Consider the following 27,225-nt stretch of genomic DNA (forward strand, 5'->3'; position numbering starts at 1 on the left):
TGGTTAGTCCATTAGAAGCATCTGCTTTTCACGCATCAGTCTCTCGGTTTTGAAACTTTCTGGTCACATTGCAGCACAAAACTTTTTTCTTATCTAACAGTGCTAAACAATCAGCCCTACTGGAGCAATTCCTACAATACTGTCATAGCACCTACAATGTTTAATGTAACTTTTTTTTAAAAGAAAGAACATTTTGCAAAATATTTTATTTCGTTCACTTTATGACCACATTCAGGATTTCCCCTCTCCCCCAAGCCAGACATGGGGTCAAAGGATAGTTGATAAAGTCCATTAAGATTTCCTTTTCAGTGGAATAGAAGAAGTCCATTTTCATAAAACTCCTTTATCTGCTATATCAGATGCAAGCCACAATGCATCCCATCGTTAGAATTTTTATTTAATAATTTTCTTATTTTCTGCAACAGAAAGTAAACTTGGGGGGCAGGGATGCTAAAATTCAGATGCCACAACAAATATTTACTTGCAGTTTCCAGTACTAAAACTTTCTATTCCTGGAATGGTGGCAAAGTTCTGACTTAAAATATTTAAAATATGATTTGAGGAGATGTATGTTTTAGGGCTTATATGTAATCTATTAGAAATAGTTTTCTCCTGGGCTGGCCAGTTAGCTCAGTTGCTTAGAGTATGGTGCTGATAACACCAAGGTCCAGAGTTTGTTCCCTGTACCAGCCAGCTGTGGAGAACAAAAAAAAAGTCTTCTCTAAAATTAAAAAAAGGAAGAAAAATATAGTCTTTTAAAATGTAATTCTTAAAGAGCAGTGTGCAAAAATCACAAAATAACAAAAATAACAAAGCCTTGAAAATAACAAAGAAAATTTCTTAGGCAATTTTTTCATGAACATGTACTGAATTATATTACTTTGCTAGCAAGGTAATTATACAAGGTGGCATTGTTTTTGTTTTTTGCCAGTACATATATGGTATGAAAACGCAGGGGTTCTAGAATTTGGAAACAAAATGTTTACAAAAGCAGCTAGTTTTTTTTAAACAAAATAGGGTTTTCATTTTATAAAGTCATAAAAACATGTCCATAGCAGTGATAACAAAGGAAGTCTGTGGCAGGATGGTTGGAAGTGTTTGGTGTCAAAAGAAAAAAAATTTTCACATGGTAAGATGTGTGTGATAAGAATACATATGTGATTAAATTTGAAACACAAGTTTTTATCTTCCAACTGTATTGTCCAATTAACATAAAAGCATGAAATGGGGCCAAACAGGAATCAGAGTCGGAGCCTCAAACAAGTTCTAATTTAAATGGCCCATTGCCAGTGAGTTTTCTCCTGCTGAAAATATATACAATGTAAAATTTACACAGTTCTAAGTTTTCAGATGAATATTTTTTTTGTTTGATATAGAGCAACCCGAATGTCTGTGTCCTGTGTACTTCACAGAGTTGTTTTCGAAGATTAAATGAAATCATGATGACAGCCCTTCAAAGATTTTAAAGCACTAGATAATTAAAACCCTCTACAACTTCTCACTTAGTCTTACCCATTTTGCTTATACAATGGATAAGATTTAAAAACAAAATAAGAGACTGGCCTGTTAGCTCAGTGGGTTAGAGTGCAGCCTTGCAACACCAAGGTCAAGGGTTTGGATCCCTTTGCCAGCCAGCTGCCAAAAAGAAAAAAAAGTGATAAAAAAAAAAAGTCCATGGTGTTCTCTTAGTCTGATGAAAGCATTTATACATCAGGTGAAATAATTTTACTTGGAAATATTTTAAGAACCAGATGGATACCCACCTGTTTAGATATCATACAATGTGAAGGCTGGGAGAGGAATTAGATCAAGTATTTCCCAGACTTTTGGATTTAACATACCATTAAGAATAATAAACAGCAATAATGATAATGAAGAAAAGATAAACATTAAGTGGACAACTTTATATTTTACTAAGTAAAGACATTAAAATACTTAAAAATCTTTATATTTTTCTTTCATGAAAGGAAACTTTTGTTAAAATTAAAATTAAAATTTATTTATTTTTTAAAATTTATTTTATTTATTGAATCAAAATTGATTATACATATTTTGGGGGTTGAACATTGAGATATGTTAATTAAATCAATATTACTAGCATATATATTGTTACAAATCATAATTATTCTTTATGCACCTTGTCCAATCTCTCCCATTTCCCCCATTTTCTCCCCCTCCCCTCTCTAATTGCCCTAGATTTCTTCTCTCCTTCTGAAAGAATAATGGTTACTCTGTTAATTTGTTGCCTAGATGATCTGTCCAATGCTGAGAGATGTGATCAGGTCCCCCAATATTATCATAGAGCAAATGCTTCTTCTGTCACTCTGAAATGGGTTTTGTGGAAAGAGACATCCTCTTCTTTTCTTTGTCTCTGCTGGTGACTCTTGTGTGAATGCACTCCAGTGGTTGGCGGACCATCTGCGTGGTGGTTGTGGTGTCTAGCTCCTTTCACGGCAGCCATGGTTATTGTGGTGGCTGCGGTGGGCCACCCATGTGGAGGTACTGTTTTTGGTATGCTCCTAGTCACTGGCGGTATGCCTGCTTGTGGAGTGTGTTTGGTCCCCTTCTCCATGCCTGTGGTCCCTGGGCAGGCCCCAAGGCGCTGGTACCATGTGCCTGCTTGTGGGAGGGGTGGCCCTCCACAAGTGGCCCTTCTCCATGCCTCGGGTCACTGGGTGAGACCCAAGGAGCTCGCTTGATGTGCCTGGTTGTGGGAGAGGGGTTTCGTCCCCTTCTCCATGCCCTTGGTCCCTGGGTGGGTGCCAAGGTGCTGGCACAGTGTGCCTGGTTGACGGAGGGTGGTCTGGTCCCCTTCTCCATACCTCGGGTCCCCAGGTGGGCCCTGAGGCACTGGCGTAGTAGGCCTGGTTGTGGGAGAGAGGTCTGGTCCCCTTCTTGCCTCGGGTCCCCAGGTGGGCCCCGAGGTGCTGGAGTGGTGTGCCTTGTTGTGGGAGAGAGGTCTGGTCCCCTTCTCCATGCCTCGGGTCACTGGGAGGGACCCAATGTGCTGGCTTGGTGTGCTTGGTTGTGGGAGAGAGGTCCGGTCCCTTTCTCCATGCCCTGGTCCCTGGGTGGGCTCCGAGGTGCTGGCATGTTGTGCCTGGTTGTGGGAGGGTGGTCTGGTTCCCTTCTCCATGCCCTGGGTCCCTGGGCATGCCCCAAGGTGCTGGCACGGTGTCCCTGGTTGTGGGAGAGAGGTCTATTCCCCTTCTCCTTGCCTCAGGTCCCCAGGCAGTCCCCAAGGTGCTGGCATGGTGTCCCTGGTTGTGGGAGGTGGTCCAGTCCCCTTCTCTGTGCCTCGGGTCTCTGGGCTGGCCCCAAGGCACTGGCGCAGTTTGCCTGGAAGTGGGAGTGGGGTCTGGTCCCCGGATCCAAGCCTCCAGTTCTCAGGCACACCACCAAGGTGCTGGTGGTGTGCCTGAGCCAGAACTAATTTTTTGCCCTTTGCTTCTAACACAGGGGAACTTCCTGTGGGAACCAGTACTTGAGCTGTGTGGTTGTTTAAATTGCTACTTTGTTGCTGTTTCCCTAGGGAAGGCTTTTTGTGCAGCTCAGAGTTTAATGGTTGATCTTATAGGTACTTCCGGCTCTCTAGAGACCCAGTGGATCTGCGTTCTGTAGAATCTCTGATCTGGGCCTGAGTTTTTTCATCAAACTACACCCCATGCAATTCTGCATTCCTGACCATTCTCCTCTGAGTGGTCCTGTGCTGACTGGGGGCAACCCAAGATCGGCTGTCCTTGCTGTGTCCCAGTGTTCTCCCAATGTTCCCATCTCACCCACTGCCCATGCTCCAAACACTTCCCATGGGATGGACCCTGCACTGGTCCCTTGCAATGACTCACTGGCCTCTGAATGGCTCCCTTTTTTCAGTTGTTCTGGCTCCTCACTCCTGTGTGGGTCCACGGGAACCCTATTAGTGGTCTTGCTGTCCTTGCGGCCGCCAAGGTCCTCTTCTCCCCTGCTGCCTCCAAGTAACTCCATCTGAAGGGCACAGCTGCAGCTTCTGCCGGCTCCTGCTCCATGCACTCATCAGCTCGAGCCTTAAAGCAGCCACAGCCCGAAATGCTCAGAGCAGCTTTTTCTTTCTCTCATCGTAGTTTCTCCTGCCTTCATGAACTCCATAGGTGTCTCCTCTTCTTCCCCTGAGCTCCAGTGGCCCCAGCTTGGCTGATGTTACATTTTTATAGTTGTAAATTTGGTTGATTTGTGGGAGAGAATGATGCTGGGAATTGTCTATTCCACCATCTTGACTGGAACTCTGAAAGGACACTTTTAGTACCAAAAAAAAAAAAAAATTAGGAAGTACATGGTATCAAAATAAAGATCAGTCCTTTAAAGTGAATATGTTTCTTTATTAAAAATGTATTGCTTTTGGGCCGGCCCGTGGCTCACTCGGGAGAGTGCGGCGGTGCTGATAACACCAAGGCCCCGGGTTCGGATCCCATATAGGGATGGCCGGTTCGCTCACGGGCTGAGCGTGGTGCTGACAACACCAAGTCAAGGGTTAAGATCCCCTTACCGGTCATCTTTAAAAAAAAAAAAAAAATTATTGCTTTTTCCTTCATTTTACCACAGATGGCAACAATTCAACACAGATTGCTATCAGTTCTCACACAGTGAGTGATTGGGACCCATTAAAGACTGTCAATAACTTCACCATAATCATCTAGTCTAGTATTTAGTAAGTGGTCTATATTTCACAATGTTAGCAAGTCAAATTAAACAAGCTAAATGCCTATTTTCTACTAACTTACTTAAAACAACTGGCTTTTTCACAAACAGAAAATAAATATATATACACAATGCTACCAATTCTTGATGACAACTAACACAAATTAGCAAAAGGGAAAAAACATTAATAATATATTTAAGTGTTAAATAGTTTGCTAAGATGTATAATTATGTACCTAGAGTTTATGCAGAGGTGTTACTGACCTTTGCTTTATGAAGTGATGTACTTGTTTGTTTTTTTCTTCAACACCCACTAACTGGGCATCAGTTTAGGATGTCTACCTCTAAAATAACAGTCAAAGTCTCCACATGCATGTGAATCATATGTGTTACAAAATAGTTTTGAAAGCTGCTGTCAATCAGGTCGACTAAACTGACTGACGCACCCAGAAAGGAATTTTCTAAAGGGTGTAATTCTATTCAGTCTCTAGCTCTCGATAAAAAAAAAAAAAGAACGAAAAAAAAAAAGTATGATTCTGAAAGTTCGGCTGCATCAAACAGAGAGGGGCAGGAACTGTGATTCAGGATCTAGAAGCTTCGCTTGTGGGCCAGGGGATCCCTGGTTTAAACCCTTCCTGCAAAAAGGTTATCTGGAATAGGACGTGACTTTTATTTGAAAAGAGGGGGCAGTGTACTACGAGTATCTTTGTGTTTCTTTGCTGAGATTCCAAGCTGCGGGGACACATCCCGGTCTTGCCTCGGAAACTGCTCCTTTCCTGAGAGACCGGTTTCAGATCTTTCTCTTCCAAACACACACTGGGAAGGTGGGAAGTGATTTTCATTTGACGAAGATTTCAAGCCAACGGGAAAGAGCGGGAGTTACGTGGAAGCCCGCCTTCCCGTAGGCCAGGCCCAGGCGGCAGCCCTGCCCTGTCACGTGACTCGCGCGCTGCCTGTCGGGAGGGCCACGCACTTCCCGCCTCTGCCCGTGGAGTCTGCGCACTGGCGGGCGCCCGCTCACCTCAGTGTCGCGCTTTCGCCTACGAGGAAGGTTCTGACGCTGAGTTTTAGACTGATTTTGGGGTGGGGCTGGAGGGATGAGCTCCTGTGCGAGTGTGATTGAGCGAGAAGCAAGGCAGTGAGAGGATAGAAGGTTCTTTTTAGGGTCTCTTAGTGGGGCGGAAGCACAAGTAGGAAAGAGAGGGGAGGGAAGGTCGGGAAGAGAGAAAAAGGTAGGTGAAGTGACCTGAGGGCCAGAATGGCGTTGAGAAGGAAGAGGAGACTAGAAGAAAGCAGATGCATAAGGCAGGGCAGGTAGTGCTTGGAAATGACCAAGTCACCAGCGCCTAAGTTTGCATAGCTGGAGTCAGTGGCTTTGAATGTAGTTGTCACAGGAGAAGGACCAGCCTCTCCACAAGGCCTGGATTCGGCTGAGGTCTTCAATTATGACGGAAAACTAACTCGTTTTCGCAGAAACAGAACTACTTAATTATAAAAGGTTTTATTTGATATGCACTTTCTGTTCTTTGAGAGAGGATAGAAGAGGTATGAAAGAAAGGGAAGAATAAAAGAGGAAGAGGGAAGAGAGAAAAACCACATGTTGGCTTCTCTGAAACGTTTTTCAACTCCCAAGGCAAAGTTAGGACGCTGTGCACGTGTAATATTTTCTACATTATTACTCTTATAGCACTTAAACTTATATACTGTAAAGGTACTGGCAGAACTGCGTAAGTACTATACAGAACTGACGAAACAAACATCTTTATAATTTGTTGTTGCTCTGTCTTTTAAATATGCATATTATATACAACTAATCAAACATTCATCACAGTTACCCAGGTCAGCATAGTTTCTAAAAACAAAAAAAAAACAAAAAAAACCAAACATTAAATCGGTAACTTGAAAGTAGACAGGGTTCCTCATCTTTAAGTCGAAGAGACTGTACTCTTCGAAGTTTCTACAAGTTTTCTTTAAGTTTAAAACTTAATCTTTCAGACTCCTAGGGAAAATACCTTCAGAATTTATGGGAAAGTAATTTAAAAGTGAACTTTGACGGTATAGTAAGATAAAGTAGGGTCAACAGAAACAATCTCAGAAAAGTGAGGAGATCCTGTTTCTGACCCAGCCCAGTTTTACTTGTTTGAACTTGATCAGCCATCTCTGTCTCTGTTTTCTCATTTGTAAAAAGTGAGATTGAATCAGATAAACTATATGATCTATTTCAACATTAAGACTTTGTGAAGATCGGGCTGGCCAGTTAGCTCAGTTGGTTAGAGTGCAGCCTTATAACACCAAGGTCAAGAGTTGTTTCCCATACTGGCCTGCCAAAAAAAAAAAAAAAAGATTTTTGTGAAGAAAGAATCTTAACTGAGCCTGTCCTGAAATATGGCAGAAGTGCCAAAGAGACTAATTTGGCTGAGTGTATATAGAGGAATAGTTGAAAATGATGGGAATGGTAGATTGCCCAGGTGATTGTGACCCTGGATGCTGTATCATGGAATTTGAACTTATTTTGGAACAAGGAATACTCAGTGGAAGGTTTTTGAGTTAAGGGAATGCAGTAATCAAAGTTTTGAAAATTACCCAAACAACAGTTGGTAGGATGAATTAGAGAAGGGAGAAATTAAGTTTAGGTAAGTGACAGATATTGAGAGCCTAAATTAGCAGCCGCAGTGTGAGTGGAAAAAAGGGAAGGATTCAAGAGAGCTGTAGCATGGAGTTTGTACTTAAATTTGGCATTGCTTTACACTTTTGCAGCTTGTGCCTCCAGAATATGATGGCAAGTCACCTTGTAAAACCTGATACTAGAAATTGCAAGAGGCCAAGAGAATTAGAGGTAAGCTGTGTGCTCCTGAAACCTTAATCTTTTATTCTATTTTACATTTCAAATTTCTTCCACTTAAGAAAGCTCTATCCAGGCCAGCCCGTGGCTCACTCGGTAGAGTGCGGTGCTGATAACACCAAGGCAGTGGGTTTGGATCCTATATAGGGATGGCCAGTTTGCTCACTGGCTGAGTGTGGTGCTGACAACACCAATCCAAGGGTTGAGATCCCCTTACCGGTCATCTTTTAAAAAAAAAAAAAAAAAAGAAAGCTCTATTGACAGATGGAGTTTAGTGTTTTCATATTCCCAGAGCTAGCATTGTGCCAACAGAAGCTATGTTGACTCCAGCTGCTTTTTCATTAAATATAGGTGTCCAAGAAACTATTGGGAAATTTCATTTTGGTAGCTTGTGCTCTAGAGACAGAAATGAGTGCATACCTTTATGATACCTAGGACTTTACATAATTATTTTGCTATGATAAATAAGATACCTAGGTACTGTAGTAACTGACCTTCTTAAAGAAGAGCACTATATCCTGTCCGTCACTGCTATCCTCACCAGTTGATCTGTTGCATTTGGGACATTATTTGTTCCCTTGATGATTATGTTATCTTGCAAAATTTTGCAAGCATTTGGCTATTGTCAAAATTATAGTTTTACTATATTGCAGTGAAAACATCTAGTGATTCCACATACAGGACACTTTTTCACCAGGGGATTTAAAACCAAAATAAAATTTAATATGTTGAGCATGGTGCTTCTTGGGCCTAAAGGTTTCCTTGATAATAAAATTTCAAATGACTATAATTTCTAGCATGTTTGTTTTTTCTGAAAAATATTTTATTTGCTTTTTAAAAAATAAACAGAATGTGTATGTCCTAAGGAGCTCTTATTGACTATTTACCTATCTCCTTTACTTTGTGCTATTAGCCTCAAATGCCAGATAGTCCACAGCTGTCCTCTCTTGGAAAATCAGATTCATCTTTCTCAGAAAGTTCTGTACTGTTTTATAAAGATGAAACCCTGGAGAAAGGTTTGAATGGTGATGTATAAAATGCTTATATTTCTGTGCATCAATTTTATAATGCAGAATGTTTGTTATATTTCATAACTTACTCGGTGATTTTTTTGAACAGATATGAGCAAGGAAATTAATCTAATGTTGTCTACATATGCAAAGATCTTAAGGCAAGTACTTCTAGTGTATTCTCTAGGCGTTTTATGTTAGAAATAGAAATTTCCTTCTGGAAACTCTGTAATGGGAAGTTTAATTCTGCGGCTACAAAACCTATCCAGTAATTAAAACTTTGGAATTTTTTATTCCACCTCAGTTCTTTATAATAGATTAGCTAGTTATTTTCAGGGAATGACTTCAACTTTTCCACTAAACATCCTTTGTTTTGCTATTGCCAAAGCTAATGCTAGACTGGATATATCTTGGTCTCTAATTAGATAACCTTACATTTTAAATTTTATGTAAAACCTCTTTGAGAAAAATATCATTTGGTTAAATTGTTGATAATAACAGAGTGACATTAAGATAAATATTTCATATATTTCTATTTTAGGGCTGGCCTGTGGCTCACTCGGGAGAGTGTGGTGCTGATAACACCAAGGCCCCGGGTTCGGATCCCATATAGGGATGGCCGGTTCGCTCACTGGCTGAGCGTGGTGCTGACAACACCAAGTCAAGGGTTAAGATCCCCTTACCGGTCATCTTTAAAAAAAAAAAAAAAAAGATATTTCTATTTTATCTATGTATATTTGAAGGCTGAATTTAAAATATTTTATTGGCTGCACATCATGTTTTATAAGGTGCTTTTTTAAACTACTGGATAGTCATTATACTTTACTTGAATAATGGTTTGTGTGGCTGTAAAAATAATGTATATAATTTAATATTAGAGTTATAACATATAAGATACACTTTCTGCTGTATCAGGAGACCTTTGAGTGGTAAAACATATTTGTGAGAATAATTAACTTTTTCCTGAAGAGTACTAGTAAATTAATGAAGCTCTCTGGTGCACAAAGCCATTTAAATGAAATAGCTAACAAATATGGTATAATAAAGAACATCACTGTGATGGTGTGTTTAGACTTTATGAATATTTAGGTTAACATAAAGCTTTTTTTCCCCATTAGTGAGAGAGCAGCAGTAGACGCATCTTACATTGACGAGATAGATGGACTCTTCAAAGAAGCCAATACTATTGAAAACTTTTTAATACAAAAACGAGAGTTCCTGAGACAGAGGTTTACAGTGATTGCAAACACACTGCACAGATAAAATGTTACTTAAAATAAGATGAAAATTTAAACCCATTATTGTTGTAATAAAAAAAATGATATTTATGCTCTGAAAGCTCTCTAGTTGTTAAAGGAAATGTGTATCTTAAACAGAGAAGAGGAAACTCCTTGACTTTATTTTCTAGACTTAAAAGGGGCTTCAAGCTGGAAATTAATTTGAAGTAATGCAGTTTCTCTTTTAAGTGTCAAATATTTGGCATATTTTATAAAAATGTAAGGTATTTAAATTTATGTGGATTCTTCTCTTTCCTTAAACTTCCTAGCCTTTCTTAAACTTCTAAAAGAGGACCCAGTTGATTTGATAATGTTTACAATATTGTTCTTTTTTCTTTAGAATATTTTCTTTAAATAACAGATAGCTTTGGTGATAGTTTTAAAATGTTTTTCATGGTCAGTATTATAAAAGAACATTAAAACCTTAAAGGTAATTTGTCCAGTTTCTCAATATGTAATAAAATATAACTGTGTGCTATTGCTATTTAATTTTACTATTTTATTATTTTCACTATTAGTTATTATATATGGCTAATCAAAGCTCTTGGTTTAAAATTATTTTCTTGTGGTAAAAGTAGTAAAATAAAAACCAGAAATTACTAACTATAACCTTGTCTGAATTGGCTTTTTACACATCGAGCGCATCAATGCGTGCTGTTAATGAATTATGTTGAGAAACCTTAGCAACAGTGTGGTGTGGGATGAAGGTTAGTCATCCAGAAGTAAAGAGAAAAGCATAAGTAATAAGATGAATTTGGCAGGTCACTTCAATCCTATTATAGTTTAAAAAGTTGAGGCGTACCACGTGCACAGCTGTGCTGGGAGAGTTCGTGTTCCTGCAGTCTTCATTCTTTCTCAGCGACTGAGAACCTGCTGCGTGAAATATGAGTGGAAGTGGAAGATTGTTCAGAGCTAGTGGACGGCGAGGCGATCAAGGGTCTCCTCAGCTGATTGGGCCTGCGGTTGCCCAGCAGCCTAGTAATGAACAATCTCAACAAGAGGAGCCATCAGGTGAAAGTTGGAATATTACTGCTGGTCAGGAGAGAGAAGATGAGGGAGCATCTGAGATTCAAGAGACTGAACTGAAAGCTGATCTCCAGGAACTGTCTCAGCCAAAGAGTGGAGGTAAATGTGGAGATTTTTTTGATGGTGGGGGAAATTTTACCCAGTCTAGAGCCTGTTAAAATCCCAGAAGCAGGCAAAAGGGAACCACAGGTTTAAAAGAAGACAAGCTGAAACAGTGCACACTGTTCTTATGTTGGATATCTGACAATAAAGTTTTACAGTTTTCTCCAAAAAAAAAAAAAAAAATTCACAGAGTGGAATAGTGTATTACCTAAATTGCTAAAGAGCAGGGACTGAATCTTTTTCTTGGTATTCTCACTTTATAGCACAGTATTTGATATATTAGTGCTCAAAAATATTTGTTAAATTCATAAGATCGTATGTGGTTGTATGTTTTTTAAGGGCATAACTTCGTTGGATGCTATTCATACTAGATTGTCAGAAAATATAAAATTAATGAAAAGAAAAGAAAGGATGAAATGACGGAAGGAGAAACAAAGGATGAAAGATAAATTGTTGCCAGATAGTAGAGTCTTTTATTGACAATCTAAATTTGGACTTTATTCTGTATCTGAATCTTTCAGAGAGGAACGGCATAATGAAATTGAATCCTTGGATCAAGATCAACTAACTGACTTAACTGTAATGTGGGGACAGATTCGCAAAAGGAAACTTTAGGGAGGGAGACCACCACTGGTGGTCCAATTTTAATATTTCAAACAGCTTTTTATTATGTGTAGATTGTTGATAAACTTGTCATGGAAATGAGATTAAGAGAGATTACTGGTGTTTCGAAGGCCCGCCCCTTCCCTCCCACTTTTCCACCCCGTTCTGTCAGTGAGCCCGGAACAGCCCAGAAAGCTCTGTGAGTGTTCTTTGTTTAGTGTTACTTACAACTGCCAGTGAGCGTCTCACTGAAATCTACTCAATACAAAATGTTTTTTCAAATCCTTCACCGTTTTGTCAGCAATCTTTCTACCAGCAATATGGGTTTCCTTTCTCTGATAGTGCACCGGCTCTCAGGTAGGGTGTATACCTCTTCCTCTTCTTCCTACCAGCTCGCACGTAGAATTCTGTGCTTCTTTCCTGAAGATTACTGGGGGCTTTTGAAGCTTTCCATTCTGTGTGGAGCAGATAGAGGCAGCTACTCCGCAGAGCCGGAAGTTAACGGAGTCAGGACTATTTCCTTGTCATAGAAACAGCCTTCATGTTTGTGTATTTTATACAACATGTAGGGGCAGAATTCAGGGTTTAGGGATTCTCTTGGATCTGCAATAAGAAGAATATTCACTCTTCAGACTTTTCTAAATTGAAAATCACTGGCTTGCTTTCTAATGTAAATATTTGGTGGTTCTATTTGCATTCAGGGGGACGGCCTTAAAACTGGTTATTGTAGCTTTCTATTATAGCTATTACTGCTACATGATTGTATTTCTTGAAATTGGCTGATATAAAGCTATCAGAAATCATATTGGTATGCACTGTAAGTTTTAATTTTTTTAGATTTAATTGAGGCTTTTAATCACAAAATAAATGCAGCCTATAAAGCATGAGTAACATCATCAGGTGATTTTTATTATTTATTTATTTATATTTGCATATTCATTGTTACAAATGATATTTATTCTTTATGCCCCTTATCCAATCTATCCCCTTCCCCCTCCCCCTTTCCTTGTCCCCAATTCCCTATACAGGCCAGCTGCCAAAAAAATTTTTTTATTTAATTCAGTAATTTAGTGCTTGCAGTATGCAAGGCAATGTGTTAGGTACTAGAGGGAGAGGGGAAACAAAAACTCAAGGAGTACTGGTAGTAGAAGTTTAGAAGTTATAAAGTATATTCACCTTTATCACCTGAGACAATAAGATAAGGGCCATAAGAGAGCTATAAACAGATGCTGTGTGAGTTCAGACTAAAGGAAATCAGTTCTTTTTTTTTTTAAAGATGACTGGTAAGGGGATCTTAACCCCTGACTTGGTGGTGTTAGCACCACACTCTCCAAGTGAGTTAACTGGCCATCCCTATATAGGGATCTGAACCCATGGCCTTGGTGTTATCAGCACCACACTCTCCCAAGTGAACCACGGGCTGGCCCCAGAAAATCAGTTCTTGCTGTAGGAAATGGGAATGCTGTGATTATGAAGCAGGTGACATGTAAACTGGATCTTGAAGGATTAGTTGAGTAAGTGAATTTCATCTGAAGGGGATGGGAAATCTAGGTGAAAAGAATGGTATGATTTTGGGCCGGCCCGTGGCTCACTCGGTAGAGTGCGGTGCTGATAACACCAAGGCCCCGGGTTCGGATCCCACATAGGGATGGCCGGTTCGCTCACTGGCTGAGCGTGGTGCTGACAACACCAACTCAAGGGTTAAGATCCCCTTACTGGTCATCTTTAAAAAAAAAAAAAAAAAAAAGAATGGTATGATTTTGATGAGAAGAGGATAGGTAGTGGTCCAGTTAGGCTGGAGTAGAAGGCATTAATGAGAGACAGAACTGCACAGGTAGGTTGGGGTGAGACTGTACAGGGCCTTCATCAGTGCCTGGCCAAGGAGTTTAGACTTTACCTGGTAGACAGTGAGGAGCCGTTTGTGAAGGTATTATGAAAGAACATATGATGAAATCAGATCTATACTTAGAAAATTAGTAGCAGTTCTTTCTAGCCTTTTTCACATCATAGCACATGTAGAAAATGTTAATATTTTACCTTACATTGGGGTAAATTGGATGGGGTCTGGAGCCCTGATGAGCTACTTAGAGCTGGAGGCAATTGGCCTGGGGCCTCTGGCCATCTCAAGGACTAAGGGGATCAAGAGGCCCACTAATTAGGGAACTCTGGTGTAGAAGATAGCTCGATTTCTATCTAGTTTCTCCTTCCAATTAGGAGGCTGTTATAATTTCCAGTTAAGAGGTTGGGAGGGCCTAAATAAGGACAGTAGGAAGGAAGTGACTGATAGGCAAGAGAATCTGAGGCATCAATGCTGATGAGTACAGGTTTAGGCCAGGAAAAAAATGGGGGGGGGCACCTACCCTGGAGGGAGGAAAGATCTTTGCAAGGTATTTCCTCCAGGCATCCTTGCAGATTTTTGAGCCCTAGTACTTTATACTGGCCACCCTATATCATCCCCTTAGCATCTCCTTACTGGTGCTGTGTGGGTATAGTCAGCAGAACTTAACTACTTAGTAAATATGAGGGACAGTGGAGAAAATAAGTTCAAGGCCAACAGATCTTAAAACTAGGTGATTTAACAGGAGGGAAAATTGGAAAGGGGAATATGAAGAATTCTGTTTTGACATGTTGGAAGTCAGCTTCAAAAAGTAATTGGTGAAATTAGGAGACTAGATAAAATTATCAAGGGAGTGATGAGATTAAAGAGTAAAGGTCAAAGGTCACACTTTAGGAATACATTCGAGATGATAAGGGGAAAAGGAGTCAATAAAGGGAGTTAACATTTGGAAAGTATCTACTATCATATTTAACTATGATGATAAACATGAACAGGAATATTAACCTCCCTTTATCCCCATTTTATCACTGAGGCTCAGAGAGACTAAGTAATTTGCCCAAGGTTGTTAGCTAATAAGTAATGAAGCTGGCATAAAGCAGAGAGCAGTCAGAGAGGGAGTAGGAAAGTTAGAATAGTACAATGTCTCAGAAGCCAAGATTAGAACGGGTTTTAATGAGCTGTAGACAACAATGTCTAGTACTATGGAAAGTTTGAAGAGCATATACTATACTGCTAACAGAATGCTATGAAGTATTAGAACATATAGACATGTAAATATTTTTTAAAATGTAAAATACTTTAAATTCATGTACTATCTCTACTCAGATAAATGCCCAATCAAGGTACTTGATTTAATTCTACTTAAATAAGATGAGTAAAATACCTGATCTCAGGGGATTTATCTTAATCTAAGAGGAGGATAAGATAAATATGCATAATGTTAATAAAAGTAGAGTTAGGTAAATACCTGAAGGTTTCCTTTTCTATCTTTTCAAAGCGTCTTCTTTATACCTCTAATACTGTAGTTCCCAAATTTTAGTATGCCTAAGAATACCTGCTTGTCCCTCCCCAGAGATTCTGATTTATGAGGTGCAGAGTGGAGTCCAGGAATCTGCATTTTGGCAATAATATGGTATTTCTGTTACAAGTAGTCCTCAGATCAGACGTTGAGAAACAATGCTGAAATAAAACATTCATTACAGTTTCAATGATCTGTTTGTATGTCTGTACTAGGCAGTGAGTTCCTTTATTTCAGAGTTCTAATACTTTTTATTCCTCAGCAGTGCCTAGCACTTTATGAATAAAATAATTCAAAGAAAGAAGATATTACATTGTGTTAGATTAATCATTAAAAGCTGTGTAAATAATAGCTAGCATATTTTGAATATTTACTCTGTTCAAAAGCTTTACATAAACAGCTATTTATTACTTATAGTCTTAGGAGTGTTACTGAACCCAAGTCTTGCTGCCTGCTGCCAAACAGAAACGAATGACTCAAAAGTCAAACGTGTGAAAAGGGAAGGCAATTTTATTCAGGACTGGTAAACTTGAAGAAGATGGTAGGCTAACTCATCTCATATTCTCAAACTAACCAAGGGTTTTTATGGGGTAAGAAGTGGGAAGCGAAAAGCAGGAGGGAGGGGACCTGTAAGGGGCCAGGTGCAAATTCTTGCCAAGGCTCCATCTAGTTTCTGTTCTGATCCTTGATGTTATCTAAGAGTCCTGAAGGATTTTGATTTGCTTTGGGGTGGAATCAGCACAGCTTTATTGATGTCTGTCTTCCTTGGTTTCTCAGGGTCTAAACAGTAAGTGCTCATAGCAAGTTTGAAGCTCCAGGCTATCTGGAAGACCTTTTTACATTTACGTAAATAATGTCATCCCATCCCATAACCAAGGTTCAAAATATCGAGTAACCATAGGAAAAGATGGAACTCAGACAAATGCATGCTAGCCTTTATGCTTATCTTATATTCTGCCAGACAAGCATACTCCTATTTCTGGGGACTTGGCCAGCAAGTTTGCCTTGTTAACTTACTCCAGTGCTGAGGACTGCTTCAGCCCTAGGGGAAAAGGATCAAATTTGATCAAATATAGGGGGTTCTGCTGGTACAATTCCTCCCTTCTACTTCCTCCATCTTGAGGGGGTACTTTAGTCCTGTTCACTCTAACTGGAATGATAAGAATTATTATTATGCCCACCTTAGAAAGGAGGAAACACTATACTGACAAGCTGCCAAAAAAGAAAAAAAAAAGGAGGAAACAGCATGAAGAGGTTAGAAGTGTCTTGGTCAAGGCTGCTCATTTGGGGATTCAGACAGTGAGAAAAAGATGTGATGAGGGTGGAAGCAGGGTCAGAGAGATGCTGTGCTGCTAGCTGTGGAGAGGAAGGGGCCACGAGCCAAGGAATTCAGGCAGACTCCAGAAGATGGAAAAGATAAGGAAATGGAGAAGATTTTAGCCCAGTAACAATTACTTTGAATTTATGAACTACAAAAAAAAAAAAAAAAAAAAAAAAAAAAAAATTTTTGAACAAAAAAACTGTCAGAAAAAAAAAAAAAAAAAAAAAAAAAAAGAATTTATGAACTACAGAACTGTCAGATAACAGAAAAAAGAAAAAAAAAAAAAACCTGTCAGATAATCATTTGTGGTGTTTTAAGCTACTAAGTTTGTGGTAATAACAGCCATAATAGGAAACTAATCAGAGCCCTAACTGAGAAGATAAGGAATAAACCTAAGTCCCCTTCCAACATGCCCAGCACGAAGCAAGCACTGGACTAGGCACTAGGGGCATTACAAAGGCCAGCTCTAGACAGCTAAGTTTCATGAGGGCAGCTCCCAGCACAGGCACACAGGGGCAATAAAAATCTGGGCAATGAATGCAATGAAGGAAAAAAAAAAGGCTGCTTATTTGGGAAGTGGTTCTGCCAAGATTTGAACCCAAGCAGTCTGGAACCAAGCCGAGCCCCAGCCCACATTCTTAAATATTATACTATGCTGACTCTTAAAGAAAGTAATGTTTGAGATTGCCCTTGAACAATATCTTAGGAATAGGTATTGAGAAGGACATTCAGGGTGAAAGTGAATTTTATTTGAGAAATCAGGAAATAGTTGGGTTTGACTGAATTGTTACATGTCATACAGGAAAAATAGAAGGTCTTGTGCTACATACTGAATTTTTGAAAGATTTAAAAGAAATGGGATAATAGATATAATACTATAACTTGCTTAAAAATGCAAATCGTATGTCTTTAGAGGAATAGTGTCCATATGTCTTAGTTCACTTTTCTAGTCTAGACGTCTATATCACTGTTAAACTTTTATGAAAGAAAATAAAGTACTGTATTTTATAACACCTGATTAATTATATATTTGACCATACCTCTGCATTAAGACAGTACTGCCTTGTGAACACTAAGTAAGTATGAAACAGTTTTAGTTCCTAATTATACAATAATGATTTTTACTTCTTGTGGATTTTCTTGTTTTGTTTTTTTCTTTTTAAAATTATTTTTATTTATTTTTTACTTATGGCTTTTGGACTTCAGGTAATTTCAGACTTGGTATTACTGCAAAATGTAATTTATAACACCCTTCTAGGAAATGCCATGTTCATTCATGTATATGCTATTAAAATAGAATAAATTACATTTAAGATCCTATTAAATTCACAGAAATCACTAAGAAATTTTTGGGATCACATTCTGGTGTATCTAAAGTACTAGGGTCAATGTAATTATGATAATGAATGGTGGTCATTTTTTATCATAACAATGAGGTTGCTGTTAGAAATCTGGGGTTAGCATGTAGATTTATTCTTATAAAAAGACAAGCATTGTTTCACTATGAGAAATGATAAAAATAGTAATTAAAGTCCTGAGTTAATTCTTAGGCAGATTAGTACTGCAAGACATACAAGAAGGATTGCTGTGGTTCGGAAATGGAGAACCAAAGTGTTGGTAGCCTGAGAATGAGGAAGCAGAGAAAGGAATTTGGAGACTATATTTGGTGTTAGGTTCACATTTCTCTCAAGTTGGCAATAAGATTATTGTCTTTGATAATCAGGCATGTTTATAGAAAATCTGGTAAAAAAAAAAAATTTATGCTTTTGGTTTCCTCTTCACAGTTTTAAAGAAGTACGTGAGAAATATTCATCAGAAAAAAGCCATCTCGGGGCAGCGGCAGGGTCTGCCTTGTATTGCACCACTCCTGACCACAGTGGAAGAGACACCACAGATCATCTCTGCCCGAGTCCGAGGACATTTTCCAAAGTGGCTCAATGGCTACCTGCTTCGAATTGGGCCTGGAAAATTTGAGTTTGGGAAAGATAAGTAAGCCTTGATTTTGGAGAACAATTTGGATTTCTTGGCGTGGGCTGGTTCTGTGGAATATGCATTCATATCTGCCTCTTCTCTCTGAAGCTAACATTGCCATTCAATCTTTTTGATTACAGATAAGGAAATTGTAGCTTAAAGGAGAAAAAAGGAAACTTAATTCTTTTTTGAAAGTCCTGCTTTTTCTGCTTTGCGGAATATTGTTAATTTGAAGCCCTCTGTAGGTTTATGCCAAAAGAGGAGAGGTGTCAGAAACTATCTTTGTGACTCCTGAGCTGTTTCACCACGAATTCCTGAGGGAAGGGCAATGTCTTATACCATTCTCTTCCTCACCCAGTACTCGCCAGACACAATGGCCTGTTTCAGTTCCTCAAACTAGGCACATTATTTTTGCTCAGCATCTTGGCATTAGCTCTCTCACCTAAATTGCCTAATCTTTCCAAGTCTGATTCTTGTCATTCAGATACCAACTCAAAAAACAAAACAAAACAAAGCAAGATATGAACTCAGATCTCACATCTTTTGAGCCTTTCCTGATCTCCCAGTCTAAAACACAAGTATTCATTATATTACCTATTTTAATTCTCTACACAGCAATATAAATGTCTAGTATTTTTTTGTTTATTTTTGTGTTAGCTGCGTTCCCCCCCTGGAATGTAAGTTCCATGACGGCAAGTTTCTCTAGTTTACCCTGTATCCCCACTATATAGAACAGTGACCTGCACCTAGATAACACTCAATAAATAGATGTGAATAAATGAAAAAAAACAATAACTCTTTAGTATTTCATTTCTCTGTGTGTCTACTAGGGACATGAAGTGATGTGAAGAAATCCTTATGGCCAGGAAGGACTCTGCTTTGTTTTTAACATTTCTAAATATTAGAAAAATTTTGCCTTGCTTTAAAAAAACTTCACACTATCATAAGCCTTTTTATCTGTGTTACTAAAAAGTCTGAATGACCATTATCTTTATTGGCAGAATGACATTCCAGGAATCATTGCCTTTAAAAAAAAATTACAGTAAAATATATGCAACATAGAATTTACTATCTTAACCATTCTTTTGTTGTTGTTTTTGTTTTTTGGGGGGGCAGATGGCACTGACCTTGGTAGTAATCAGCACTATGCTCTAACCAAGCAAGCCCTTAACCATTTTTAAGTGTAGAATTCAATGGCATTAAGTACATTCACATTGCTACCACCCATTCACAGAACTCATTTCATCTTGCAAAACTGAAATTCTGTGCCGGTTAAACAGTAATTCCCCATTCTTCCTTTCCCTCAGCCCCTGGAAACCACCATTCTATTTTGTTAGCTATATCATCCCCGTGGGCTTGGTTGAAATCTGATCATGGTCCCACCTTGCCTCTCCAGAAGTTGTTGGATACAGAAGAAGAACTAGGGGCATTTCAAGATATCTTCAATTAAGATATGTATTTCTTAATATTCCAGATATTTTAATTTGCAGAAGTTGTTGTGTCTTGTCTTCACCAAGCAATAGACTTACAAAATGATCGTGCTGGAAGGAAATAAAATGCAGTGTTTTTTTTTTTTTTCTTTAATTTTGTTTTTCCCAGCTGATGCAAGAAGCCCTTAAGAAATTACTTTAGAAGCTATAATGGGAGTGGGGTAGGGAGGAGGTTACGGGATTGTGTGGTAGGTGTTGTGGGGGAGGCTTGGAGATGAAGAAAAAGAGGGAGAGTGAACTACTAGAGTAGTTGTGCTTTTCCTCATTGAACATATCTTTCTTACACAAGTTATAATTTTGAAGAGTATGAGTCAAGGAGAAGGAGAGAAAGGGGAGGGAAGGAAGGGAAAACTACTAGTTCAACCCCCAGAGTTAACAGCCTTTTGCAAAATGCATATGGGATTTTATCTGCTGCAGAACTAGAAGCTCTAGTACATTGTTAAAACCAAAAGCAGAGCCACTCAGGGACTGGGCTTTCACCACAGGCCTCTATTAAGATAAACATCTTTGGGGCCGGCCCGTGGCTCACTCGGTAGAGTGCGGTGCTAATAACACCAAGGCCATGGGTTCGGATCCTATATAGGGATGGCCGGTTTGCTCACTGGCTGAGCGTGGTGCTGACAACACCAAGCCAAGGGTTGAGATCCCCTTACCGGTCATCTTTAAAAAAAAAAAAAAAGATAAACATCTTTGTGGCAGAAGTGGGTGATGTAGCTGGTCCTTACAAGTGTCTATTTTGTCCTTCAAGTCAGTTTTTGCAGAGCTAGCAGTAAGCATTTGTAGCAAAAGCAGGGTCTTGCCTCTGTTGGGTGAAAAGTACAGATATCTTCAGGTCAAAGGGAGATTCAATTTACTGGTTGGATCCCCAGATTAGACTTAAAAGGAAGGGCAGAAACCCTAAGAAGGGCAGTGTAACCCTTCACCTGTGTGTAAGAATAGCCTCCACTCGTCTGTGAAGCTCTGATCACTCTGTTAGTTGCTATTAATAGATCTACTCAACATGCAGTCATAGTAGTGACATGCCAAAGTCCTTTCTTCAGTTAAAGTTTTTTAAATCAGTGATTTAATTGAGGCATTCTTATCAGTTTTTTAAGTTACATGAATCTGGGCAGAATAGTAAATAGCCTCTACACTTTAATATCTACTTGTGTCTTGGGAGGACTTCAGGATCCACAATCATGATAGACTAACCTTCCAGTTCCTGGACCATCCCCACTGCAATGATTGTCCCCCCTGTGCCACTTCAACACGACCACATACTGAGGCTACACCTGGAACTAGCTCCACAGAATTTCCCTACCCCTGAAATCTTAAACTCTGAAACTTACTCTGTGCTCAAAACCCCAATTTTCACACTCTTTCATTCCCATTACACCTATTTTTTCATTCCCTCAGGTTCTCCTCTCCTTACTAGTCGCTACTGTCTCAGCGTCTCAGCTGTCTTTGGATTTCCTCTCCCTGGCCCAGACTCCACACTCTGTCACTCACAGACACTTTCACCACCACCGTCACTTCCTTTGCCCTGGGGATTGCTGCCTCTCCTCTGACCATTTCCAGTCCTAGATAAGCCAGTTCTTGCTTTCCTCCGCTCATGGCCCAGGCCTGCTGAGCACTTCTGGCACAAACCACATAAACTTGCTGACTGACTCAGTCACAAAGTGCTGACTTCCTGCCCTGGCTGAGTACTTGGCTCTGCCAGCACATCTCTAGCAGTCACTGGTCTTCCCAGCTTCCCACAGGGTCTGCTCCAAACCTCCTGTCCCTTTCACTGTCAACAGATAGACTGGCCTGCCTCATAATAGCTGGAGGGGCTATTGGATTGAACCCCTTCAGCTTCCTTCTTCCCCACCACCACATTCCTCCACATAGGGTCACACTCGGAGGGGCTATTAGATTGAACCCCTTCAGCTTCCTTCTTCCCCACCACCACATTCCTCCACATAGGGTCACACTCCTCATCAGAGGAAGTGGCCCTCTTCCTCTCCTCTGACACCTTGCTGCATCATTCCCCCACTCTCGTATCCCTGTTTCTCTGTCACCAACTTCATCTCAGCCTACAGATCCTCTCAGCCTCAAAACCCCTCATTCCCTCTCCCACCTTCCTCTCCAGCTAACACGCTTTCTCCTCCCCATGCTGCTGCAGTTTTCCTACTTGCTGGGGTCTTCCCAGTGCCCTGCCATCTGACCTTAATCACACCACTCCACAGTATCTGTTCTCAAAAAGTTCACCGCAGCTTGTTAATTATTAAATCAGATGGCCTTTCCAGTCCTCAGCCTGATTTTTCTACAGCATTTAACCTCATTAATCTCCCCTTTTAAAGCTGCCTCTTCCCCGGATTCCCACTTAAATAAACACTTTCTCCTGATTCTTCTTCTATCCCCTTGACAGCACCTTGTAAAATAATTTTTTTTGTTACTCATCTTACTTCACTTGTCCAAACAGCTCAGACTCTTATTCAAAACAACTATTTGCTTTTCCCCAATACTTGCTCTTCACATAGTCTTCATCTCAGAGCATCACCGACTGAATGACTGGCGTGACTTTCTGGACCCTTTCTTTGTCACGGCCACATCCTATCATCACCTCTGACTTGTTTCTGGAATTCGTCCTTCTCTAACTGGTACTGCTTCAGTTTAGGCTCTCATCTTCCCTCACTTGAGTTATTGCCTGGTCTCATTGTTGGTTTCTCCAAATCTGCATGCTGCTTTTCTATCCCATAGTCTACTCTGTGTCCAGAGTGACCTTTCTAAGATGCAGCTCTAAGAGTTTCCTGTTTCAAAAGTACACACTTTCTATTGAAGGTCTTTAAGCCTGAAATCCAAGTACTTGTATTAGGGTTCTCCAGAGAGACAGAAACGATAAGATATGTATAAATATATGAGAGGGGGTTTATTAGGGGAATTAGCTCACATGATTGTGAAGGCTGAGGAGTCCCACAATAGGCCATTTGCAAACTGGATGCCAGTAGCATGGCTCAGTCCAAGTCCGAAGCCTCAGAACCAGGGAAGCCAATGATGCTGTTGGTTTAAGTCCTGAAACCCAGAAGCTGGAGTTTCGAGTTCTGATGTGCACAGACAGAAAAACAGAATGTATCCCAGATCCAACAAAGAGCGATTCACCTTTTCCTTTGTTTTTGTTCTCTCCAGCCCCCCCAGCAGATTGGATGTTTCCTGCCCATATGGTGGGTGGATCTTTCCCATCCAGTCCACTCAGACCCACATGCTAATCTCTTCTGGAAACACCCTCACGAACACACCCAAAAAGATAGCTTTACCAGGTTTCTAGGTATTCCTTAATCTAATCGATTAACACCTAGAATTAACCATCACAGTGCTGGCAGGTCTTGTGCTGACCTGTTTCTCCATCATCATCACTAGACCCAGGCAGCTTTGCCCACACACTCATTAACTGACTCTTCTTCCAAGATGCCACATGCCTTCACAGTCCTTCCTTCTTCCATCACCTTGGCCCTTCCCTCTCCAACTGGCAAACCTCCTTAAAGAACCAGCCAAATGTTCTTGACCCTTCCCTGATCTCCCGTCCTTCCATCCTGTTGCTCCTTCTTTGCATGAATAGCGTTTTAAAATGTTTCTCCATTGTTGCAGTAATCACTTTCTTTTTTTTTTTTTTTTTTTTTTTTTTTTTTTTTTTTTTTTTTTTCTNCAGACTCCACACTCTGTCACTCACAGACACTTTCACCACCACCGTCACTTCCTTTGCCCTGATTGCTGCCTCTCCTCTGACCATTTCCAGTCCTAGATGAGCCCGTTCTTGCTTTCCTCCGCTCATGGCCCAGGCCTGCTGAGTACTTCTGGCACAAACCACATAAACTTGCTGGCTGACTCAGTCACAAAGTGCTGACTTCCTGCCCTGGCTGAGTACTTGGCTCTGCCAGCACATCGCTAGCAGTCACTGGTCTTCCCAGCTTCCCACAGGGTCTTCTCCAAACCTGTCCCTTTCACTGTCAACAGATAGACTGGCCTGCCTCATAATAGCTAGAGGAGCTATTGGATTGAACTCATTCATCTTCTGTTTTCCCCACCACCACATTCCTCCACATAGGGTCACACTCCTGATCAGAGGAAGTGGCCCTCTTCCTCTCCTCTGACACCTTGCTGCATCATCATCTTTCCCCATTCCCTTTCCTGCCTTATAACTTCTTATAGTTCTCCTTACTTTGTGGGATGTTGTAGTGCCCAGGACTTGGAGTGAGCACTGAGTTCAGATCCTTGTTCAGTCCTTTACCAGCCCTGTGACTGTGGGCATGTTGTTGCTCTCAACCTTGGTTTCCACATCTGTAAAATGGGAATAATAGTTCCTCACAGGATCAATGTAAGGGAAAAATATATATTCATATATATATGTATTTGAAATATATATATTTGAAATATATATATTTCATATACATATATATATTTGAAAAGATATGGCAAAGTGCTTAGCACAGTATCTGATATGTAGTAAGTTCTCAGTAGATGGTAGTATCTCATTTGCATAGTTATTACCTCATTTGCAAACTTGTATATACGTACTCTCAAACATGTTTCACCCATCCCCCCCCCATCTCTTTTTTTTTTTTTTTTTGTCTTTTTATCTTTTTCCGTGTCCAGCAACGGATTGCAACCCTCAGTGTTGCCCCCGTACCGGACCGGGGACCGGCAACGGGATTGCAACCCTCGGCGCTGCTCCCGCGCCTCGCTCAGCCAGTGAGCGGGAACCGGTCTGTATGTGGGATCCGAACCCTCGGGCGGGAGCGCCGCCGCGCTTCCCAAGTGGCGCACTTATAAAGTGCGCCACCGGGCCGGCCCCCCACCCCCATCTCTTGATCTCTAGACCTGTATTTTGCCAACCCTGACTGTGGAACATTTCTACTCTGTTTTTCTACAAATAACTCAGACTCTTGTTCAAAACAACTGTTTGCTTTTCCCCAGTACTTGCTCTTTACATAGTCTCAATCTTAGAGCATCAGCCAGCTAGTCATTAGGGCCTGACTCATGGAACCTCTCTTTTTGTCACTGCCACATCCTATTAGTCACCTATCACTTGTTTCTGGAATTTTTCCTTCTCTAACCACTGCTGCTTCAGTTTAGGTTCTTATCTTCCCTCACTTGAGTTATTACCTGGTCTCTTCACTTATCCATACTGAAGTTATTAAACATTCCATCTGTCAAGCATATGAAAGAAAAGACCAAAAGATAAACCCTTTTAAAAGCAAAGCCACAGACTTTTCCTTACAGTTATTCCATGTTCCATCATTTAAGTAGATCATTTCTAGTGTAATCATATGGACAAAAATGATTATCCAGGAAGGTTATTTATCTTGTTTACTTTAGCATAATCTTGATAAATTCAAAAAATTTTAAAGTAAAAGTAAATTTAATACATTTAAAATATGAAGATAACTATTTCTAAAAGCTTAGGAATTCATTCAAATTTGGTAAATGTCAAGCATTCCATATCCTATCATGCTACTCTCTTAGCCATAGGGTAAAGATCAGAATTATCTTAGGATTCACCATTGTAGGGTTTCTCTTTAGCCCTCTAAAATGAGAACTTATTGACAGAGAGTGAGAATCATGGGGTAAGGGTCAGGAAAATGTAAGTTGCTCTTTCCTGTTGTATCCCAGGATGTACTCAAAATTCTATCCTCTCTTAATTTCAAGCTCTCTGACTAATCAGGTTGTGCTGGGAACCCATCCCATTTCCTTACCTCTATATCTGAAATGAAGATATATCAATCACTCCATCTCTGATTTTGACCATGTGCTTTTGTTTTTCTATTTTTTTCCCTACTGTTTTCAGATACAATCATTGGTTTGATGGAATGGCTTTGCTTCACCAGTTCAAGATGGAGAAGGGCACAGTGACATACAGGAGCAAGTTTCTACAGAGTGATACGTATAAGGCCAACAGTGTTCAAGATCGAATTGTGATCTCAGAATTTGGCACACTGGCTTTCCCAGATCCATGCAAGAACATTTTTGAACGTTTCATGTCAAAGTTTGAGCTGCCTGGTAAGCAGCCTTTAATATGCCCAGAATTAGTAGGTGATAGTGATTTTTCTTTTTTGTGTGTGTGGCAGCTGGCTGGTAGGGGGATCCAAACCCTGACCTTGTTTGTGTTACAAGGCTGTGCTCTAACCAACTGAGAAATTGGCCAGCTCTGATAGTGTTGATTATTTAAATAATTATGAAATATGACAATCTAAACAAATACAATTCTTGAAAATAGAACTTTTTTTTTTGGTGTGAGAGGATGTTGAAACTGCTTTCTCTTCCTGAGTGTGTGCTTGGGGTCTGCTAAAGTAAGCCATGGTGCTTAAATAACTCTAGGATTTCCTTTCAGCCATAACCGACAACACCAATGTCAACTATGTGCGGTACAAGGGTGATTACTACGTTAGTACTGAGACCAACTTTATGAATAAAGTGGACATTGAAACTCTGGAAAAAACAGAAAAGGTAATGTACAGGTTAAAAACAGAAGAACAAAGTAGATTCTAAAATTTCTTTTCATTCAAAATACTTTTTAGAGTAATAGGTATCTGAGGAAGAAACTAGAGTCTTAACCACACTAAACACAAAGTTATCCATTGATTCAGGTCACCTTCACCCTCTGTTCTATTAGAATGATTAGAATGGACTGTGGGGTTGGGTTTGTTTTTTTTTTTTTAAAGATAATCCTAAAATCCTTCCTTAGTCCTAATATCTGAAGGCTAGGTTAAAGGAGAAACAGAACAGAACTGATCTACTTTGACAAGTTCATGTTCTTCCTAGCTACAGTTAGTATTGGACTAGAGGCAGTCTAGACCCATATTATCTTCACTTAACGCATTAATTAGAAATAAAAATTCAGACCAGAATTTGAATTTGAATTCTCATGCTTATTTTTGAGCTTTCCTGTGATCTTGGGCAAATCTGTTCAGGTTTCTTTTTGTCTTTTTGTTGGTGGTGGCAGATTTTTGCTTTTTGGTTTTTTTGGTCTGTTTCTTTTTCATTGTGGGAAAAATGATTTTGATTTCTCAGAGGTAAAAAAAATTAGGACTTAGACTGTAGTTTTCATATCTAATTTTTAAAATATTTGACACATTCCTACTATTTATACATGTAAATAGAGATCTGCCCATGTAACATTTAAAAGTCTCAAGTGGTCTTACATTTGCAGGTAGATTGGAGCAAATTTATTGCTGTGAATGGAGCAACTGCACATCCTCATTATGACCCCGATGGAACAGCGTACAATATGGGGAACTCGTATGGCCCACATGGTAAAGTTGGGATGGATGTCTTTTTAGAAGTAATTGGGAGTTAACTGTCTTCCCAGGGTAAACATACAAAATTTCATTTGAAAGGTTTAGAAGGAAATCTCCAAAGGGGCATTACTGAATTTAAGAACTTAAAATATGTGATTTGGGGCTGGCTGGTTAGCTCACTTGGCTAGAGAATGATGTTGATAACACCAAGGTCAAGGGTTCAGATCCTCATACAGGCCAGCTGCAAAAAAAAAAAAAAAAAAAAAAAATAAATATATATATATATATATATATATATTT

The 27,225-nt window shown here is 39.8% G+C and overlaps 2 protein-coding genes across 2 annotated transcripts in view; both read left to right on the top strand.

Moving 5' to 3' along the window:
* Positions 1-5,718: 5,718 nt before the first annotated feature.
* On the top strand, positions 5,719-10,412 carry TEX12 (testis expressed 12). The gene is made up of 5 exons (XM_008579946.1): positions 5,719-6,172; positions 7,432-7,510; positions 8,430-8,541; positions 8,636-8,687; positions 9,645-10,412. The coding sequence occupies exons 2-5, from the start codon at positions 7,448-7,450 to the stop codon at positions 9,787-9,789; spliced, it is 372 nt and encodes a 123-aa protein (XP_008578168.1). The 5' UTR covers positions 5,719-6,172; positions 7,432-7,447; the 3' UTR covers positions 9,790-10,412.
* A 1,391-nt stretch (positions 10,413-11,803) lies between these two features.
* BCO2 (beta-carotene oxygenase 2) overlaps positions 11,804-27,225 on the top strand; it is a 34,996-nt gene continuing 19,574 nt past the window's right edge. Inside the window, exons 1-5 of the mRNA XM_008579947.1 lie at positions 11,804-11,891; positions 17,996-18,200; positions 25,476-25,687; positions 26,019-26,134; positions 26,838-26,940. Of these exons, the coding sequence (XP_008578169.1) occupies positions 11,804-11,891; positions 17,996-18,200; positions 25,476-25,687; positions 26,019-26,134; positions 26,838-26,940 (724 nt within the window). The remainder of the gene's footprint in view (positions 11,892-17,995; positions 18,201-25,475; positions 25,688-26,018; positions 26,135-26,837; positions 26,941-27,225) is intronic.

The sequence above is a fragment of the Galeopterus variegatus genome, unplaced genomic scaffold (assembly GCF_000696425.1).
Source record: "Galeopterus variegatus unplaced genomic scaffold, G_variegatus-3.0.2 Scaffold1986, whole genome shotgun sequence".
Lineage (NCBI taxonomy): Eukaryota > Metazoa > Chordata > Mammalia > Dermoptera > Cynocephalidae > Galeopterus > Galeopterus variegatus.

Bases quoted from the DNA above. Each gene is read 5' to 3' on its own strand.
- TEX12 (XM_008579946.1), top strand. From the start codon at position 7,448: ATGATGGCAAGTCACCTTGTAAAACCTGATACTAGAAATTGCAAGAGG. The intron at 7,511-8,429 runs GTAAGCTGTGTG...TTGTGCTATTAG, and splicing joins AGAGGCCAAGAGAATTAGAG to CCTCAAATGCCAGATAGTCC. The intron at 8,688-9,644 runs GCAAGTACTTCT...TTTCCCCATTAG, and splicing joins ACATATGCAAAGATCTTAAG to TGAGAGAGCAGCAGTAGACG.